We start from the raw sequence: 6,206 nt of genomic DNA, 5'->3' as shown, positions 1-6,206 counted from the left end.
AAGATCCAAATATATATTATCAAAGTTATTCCCTGCATTCAATTCTTTTGACTGCATAATATGCAATCAAATTGGTTAAACAAGACCTTCTCTTAACAAAACCATCTGTGACTGAGCTGTAACTGACTTCTTGTCAAGATGATCCTGCAGTGCTTCCCTTAATTTTCCTGCAACAGAAATTAAACTCACAGGTCTATAATTACTTGTATCAGCCTTTGATCCTTCTTTGTGAATTGGGGGTTACATTTGCACATCTCTAGTTTGCAGGTACCTCCCTGCATCCAAGGAAGCTCTCATAATTATGGCTAACAGATTGTTTATTTTCTTTGCTGCCTCCTTTAATATAACTGGATGGATTCCATCCACCCTAGGTGCCTTTCTTGTATTTATCTTCAATTTGTCCACTCACTGCAAGTGTTTACTTTATCTATGCCATTCCCCTTCCTGAATAACTCATGTTTGAATGTAGATGCAAAAGATTTAGTTGGTTTGCTACCTGACTAGGATCATGAACCATTGATATCTGATTCATCCCCTTCCTTCTCTACTTTGACTGACTGACTGACTGACTGACTGACTGACTGACTGACTGACTGACTGACTGACTGACTGACTGACTGACTGACTGACTGACTGACTGACTGACTGACTGACTGACTGACTGACTGACTGACTGACTGACTGACTGACTGACTGACTGACTGACTGACTGACTGACTGACTGACTGACTGACTGACTGACTGACTGACTGACTGACTGACTGACTGACTGACTGACTGACTGACTGACTGACTGACTGACTGACTGACTGACTGACTGACTGACTGACTGACTGACTGACTGACTGACTGACTGACTGACTGACTGACTGACTGACTGACTGACTGACTGACTGACTGACTGACTGACTGACTGACTGACTGACTGACTGACTGACTGACTGACTGACTGACTGACTGACTGACTGACTGACTGACTGACTGACTGACTGACTGACTGACTGACTGACTGACTGACTGACTGACTGACTGACTGACTGACTGACTGACTGACTGACTGACTGACTGACTGACTGACTGACTGACTGACTGACTGACTGACTGACTGACTGACTGACTGACTGACTGACTGACTGACTGACTGACTGACTGACTGACTGACTGACTGACTGACTGACTGACTGACTGACTGACTGACTGACTGACTGACTGACTGACTGACTGACTGACTGACTGACTGACTGACTGACTGACTGACTGACTGACTGACTGACTGACTGACTGACTGACTGACTGACTGACTGACTGACTGACTGACTGACTGACTGACTGACTGACTGACTGACTGACTGACTGACTGACTGACTGACTGACTGACTGACTGACTGACTGACTGACTGACTGACTGACTGACTGACTGACTGACTGACTGACTGACTGACTGACTGACTGACTGACTGACTGACTGACTGACTGACTGACTGACTGACTGACTGACTGACTGACTGACTGACTGACTGACTGACTGACTGACTGACTGACTGACTGACTGACTGACTGACTGACTGACTGACTGACTGACTGACTGACTGACTGACTGACTGACTGACTGACTGACTGACTGACTGACTGACTGACTGACTGACTGACTGACTGACTGACTGACTGACTGACTGACTGACTGACTGACTGACTGACTGACTGACTGACTGACTGACTGACTGACTGACTGACTGACTGACTGACTGACTGACTGACTGACTGACTGACTGACTGACTGACTGACTGACTGACTGACTGACTGACTGACTGACTGACTGACTGACTGACTGACTGACTGACTGACTGACTGACTGACTGACTGACTGACTGACTGACTGACTGACTGACTGACTGACTGACTGACTGACTGACTGACTGACTGACTGACTGACTGACTGACTGACTGACTGACTGACTGACTGACTGACTGACTGACTGACTGACTGACTGACTGACTGACTGACTGACTGACTGACTGACTGACTGACTGACTGACTGACTGACTGACTGACTGACTGACTGACTGACTGACTGACTGACTGACTGACTGACTGACTGACTGACTGACTGACTGACTGACTGACTGACTGACTGACTGACTGACTGACTGACTGACTTTGGAGGATGGAGAGGTGTATTGAATGTAGAGGAAATTACTTTGAAAAAAATTAAATAAACAAAGCTTTATTGCAAAACTTTCCTAGTACCCTTTGTATCCATATAAAGTCACTATAATTACACTATTGTTTCACTCTTTATTCATGATTAATATTTCACTATGAAAGAAAAGTCTTTTGTGCCCTTAAAAGACTTATGCAATGTCAGCTTTGTGAAATAATTATCCTGTACATTTTAATAAAATAATCTTTATTCATATACAGTATACCTTTTGCTGTCTAGAAGTGAGATTAATTTTTCTGCAGATTAAAGTAATAATTTACTTTGTTAACCACAGCAATTGACAATCTGCATTGTCACAATATCTTGCATGTCAACAGTTCCATTAAATAATTTATTTAAAACACTGTTAGTTTATGATGAGTTTTGCGTACTTTCTGTTCATTATGGATGGCATGTTCTTTTAAGCGAAGCTCCTGCACCAATTGTTTGTGTTCAGCAATATGTTTTTGTACCTGAGAATGCATTACTTTATCTCTAAACAAAAAACATGAATTGATTATTATTAAACAATTCTTATTAAAGAATTGAGAAACTTAACTAAATATATGAAAGTTTCAATTTATATTAATAACACTAAACAAGAACTTGGAAAAAAAAGCAGGAGGGTTTGTAACGTCCACATTATATTAGAAACTAAATTTTGGGCAACATTTAATATTTCATTACTACATATAGGATTGTTTTTATAGTTTCCAACATTAACTTACCTAGGACTATCATAACTTTAGCATTAGTAGAGGCATTTGATGCAAGAAAGCAAGCTTATGCAGCATCAGCCAAAAAAAAAAAAAAACCACTTCCACTTCACCCCTCCGTTCATTCAAAATACCTGTCCAGCTGAGCCTTAAACTTATTTAGGCTATCAACCTCCACCACAAGGGATGGAAGTCTGTTCCACCAACCAACCACCCGCTGGCTAAAGGCAAATTTCCGCACATCTATCCTACATCTGTCTTTCCTCAATTTGAATTTATGCCCTCTCAGGTGATTATTCTGAGCTAGAGGAAGAATCCCATCAGCATTGAGCATGCTTAAACCATTCAAGGCTTTATACACCTCTATCAGATCACCTCGCTGGTGCCTAGTCTCCAGACACTGTAATTTGCAAAACTTAAGCCATTCTTCGTAAGAGCACCCCTTTGTTCCATTCACTAATCTTGTTGCCCTTCTCTGTACTCGTTCCAGCAGCTCTACATCCTTCTTGAAATGAGGCCTCCAGACCTGTATACAGTACTCTAGGTGTGGCCTGACCATCGCCTTATACAATGGAATAATCACCTCCTTATCCCTGCTGGAAAAATTCCTGTATATCATTGACAATACTCCATGAGCTACTCTTGCAGCCTGTCTGCACTGCTCAGAGAACTTCATATCTGCCTGCACAACCACCCCCAAGTCCCTTTCATTCTCTACCACTGTCAGTGTTGTACCACCGAGTTGATACGTTGCTCTGGGGTTGCTGTTTCCCATGTGTAGTACTTTACATTTGTCAATGTTAAACTTCATTTGCCACCTCTCAGCCCATCTGCTCAACCTTTCCAGATCCTGTTGCAGCAGCGTAGTGTCCTTGACAACCCTGCCAACCTTTGTATCATCTGCAAACTTGGACATTAATCCCGATATACCATCATCAATATCATTTATAAATACAGAAAACAATAATGGACCCAACACTGAGCCCTGAGGGACTCCACTAATAACATCAGTCCACGATGAGCAGTGTCCATTGATTACCACTCTCTGTCTTCTCCCCCTCAACCACCCCTTTATCCATAGCAGTAATTTGCCTCCAATGTCACACTGCTCCAATTTGTGTAGCAGTCTTCCATGTGCAACAGTATCAAAAGCCTTTCTAAGATCCAAGTATATAATATCAAAGTTATTCCCTGCATCCAGTTCCTTTGTGACTGCATCATAGTATCCAATCAAGTTGGTCAGGCAAGACTTCCCCTTAACAAAACCATGCTGTGTCTGAGCTATAACTGAAGTCTTGTCTAAATGATCCTGCAGTGCTTCTTTAACCAGTGCCTCCATTAATTTTCCTGGAACAGAAGTTAAGCTCATAGGTCTATAATTACTTGTGTCAGCCTTTGATCCTCCTTTGTGAATTGGGGTCACATTTGCACATTTCCAGTCTATGGGTACCTCCCCTGAGTCCAAGGAAGCTCTCATAATTATGGCTAAGGGTTTGCTTACTTCCTTTGCTGCCTCCTTTAATATAACTGGATAGATCCCATCCACCCCGGGTGCCTTTCTTTCTTGAAACTTGTTTCAAGATGGTTGTGTACTGTCTTCTATTACACCATATGTTTTGCCACTTGTCTATAGAGGTCTAGATTTCAGCCCTGGGACTAGTGGAATTGCTAAAGTCATTTTCAATTAAGACTAGTTACCTGATCTGATCTTGAGTAGACTAGTAGTTATCCTGGACATCTTGACCTGTGAATATGTGCTTCTACAAGCATAATATATACACCACAGATTTAGATGGTCATGGCTTTTTAAATTATTATTCCTTTTGCACTTGTAAATTGCCAAATAATGATCACTAAATTCTTTCATAACTGACTGGCATGGTCTCATACTGTAAAAAACATTGCATTTGTCTTTCTTTGTTTTAATGACACCAAGAATTCCTACACACCTTGCTGCTAAAATTTGTGTTACTATCTACAAAAATCTTTTTTCCAACAGATACTTAACACCATTTAGTAATATAGAAATAGATTACTTCTGCACTAAACAAAATCAAGCTACTCTTGTTTTGTATTCTTCACAGCCTCACCAATAGAAATTATTCTGACCATAAGTCAATCATCTTTGTTTCATCTGCTTTACTAACCTGCTTTTTGAAAGTGAAAGATCTAGGAACTATTGGTAACATCTATGTATGAAAAATGTTTGACACATCTATAAATAATGATTCCAGTATATGAATGTGATGCATAGGATTGAAGAGCTATATTTGAATTTTCAAATGTGAACTAGCAGACCAGACTGCCAATTGAGTAATGAAAATAAATAAGCTGTTTTTCTGTGGATTCTTATTGCAAATCCAGAGTTGGCAACAGTTTGTATAACAAAATGTTTTCAACTTTAAAGTTAGTATTATCATATAATGTCCTCTATTTATATACTTTAATTTTTTTTTTGAAAGTATTTTCAATGCATCTTAAATTGACTTACAACTTTTCAAATTAGTTGTCTAATTTTTCTGAAATGTACTTATGCAAGGTAAAGTTTATTTACTTTACCTAAATAAACTTTTTTTTTTCAATAAAAAGCCTTTAAATCTTTTCAAATATAACCTCCCAATTAACAAGTGTTTCTCAAAATGTTAGTATAAATTGTGGGCAATTTTAGATATAAGTAGACAATATGCTTAAAGAAAATGTTCACTTCCAAAAATATAAGGGCAAGTAACATAATAGGATTTATATCCTAACAACAAAACTTTGCCTAGAGAAAAGCACTTCAAAATAATATTGGAATATACAGTAGAGGTGGCTTGAATTGCATGAGCCATATCAGTTAATGAAGCAAAACTAAGTGTTTTTGTATAGGAAAAACCCATTCTAGCACTGCACTCAGGAAAAAGCTTTTAGAACAGAAATAACCTGCAGAAATAAGAATTTTCTCAATCATGCTTACAAAACTGTATGCCATGTTTTCAAATATGGTTAACCAATAAAATGTTTTCAAATATGGTTAAAGTTGTAGTGTTAACCTAATGGAAACACTTCATCAAATGGAAAGAACTGGCTCATCAACTGGAAAAGTGACTTTCCAAAAGTGCTGTTTTAGCAGAATGTAACTTGCCAAAAACACATACCATCTTCCTTAGCAAAAGCAGAATGAAAGGTAAAATTGCTTCATCTCAAGCCCCTAATGATGACTACAGAATTTAGGAAGTGACATTCCCTTCTATAAGCAAATGATAGCACTATTAAATATCAATGCTTTGCAAAAATACTGTACACCAT

General features: G+C 39.2%; 1 protein-coding gene across 2 annotated transcripts in view; it reads right to left on the bottom strand.

The window, feature by feature from the left end:
• Positions 1 to 2,558: 2,558 nt before the first annotated feature.
• LOC150089527 (zinc finger CCCH-type with G patch domain-containing protein-like) overlaps positions 2,559 to 6,206 on the bottom strand; it is a 183,747-nt gene continuing 180,099 nt past the window's right edge. For both annotated transcript variants that reach the window (XM_090368646.1, XM_090368647.1), the window contains exon 14: positions 2,559 to 2,697. In XM_090368646.1, the coding sequence (XP_090224772.1) occupies positions 2,559 to 2,697 (139 nt within the window). The remainder of the gene's footprint in view (positions 2,698 to 6,206) is intronic.

This window comes from Mastigoproctus giganteus, chromosome 2, assembly GCF_048544385.1.
Source record: "Mastigoproctus giganteus isolate SK-2022 chromosome 2, ASM4854438v1, whole genome shotgun sequence".
NCBI lineage: Eukaryota > Metazoa > Arthropoda > Arachnida > Uropygi > Thelyphonidae > Mastigoproctus > Mastigoproctus giganteus.
This window is presented reverse-complemented; position numbering and strand designations above follow the sequence as displayed.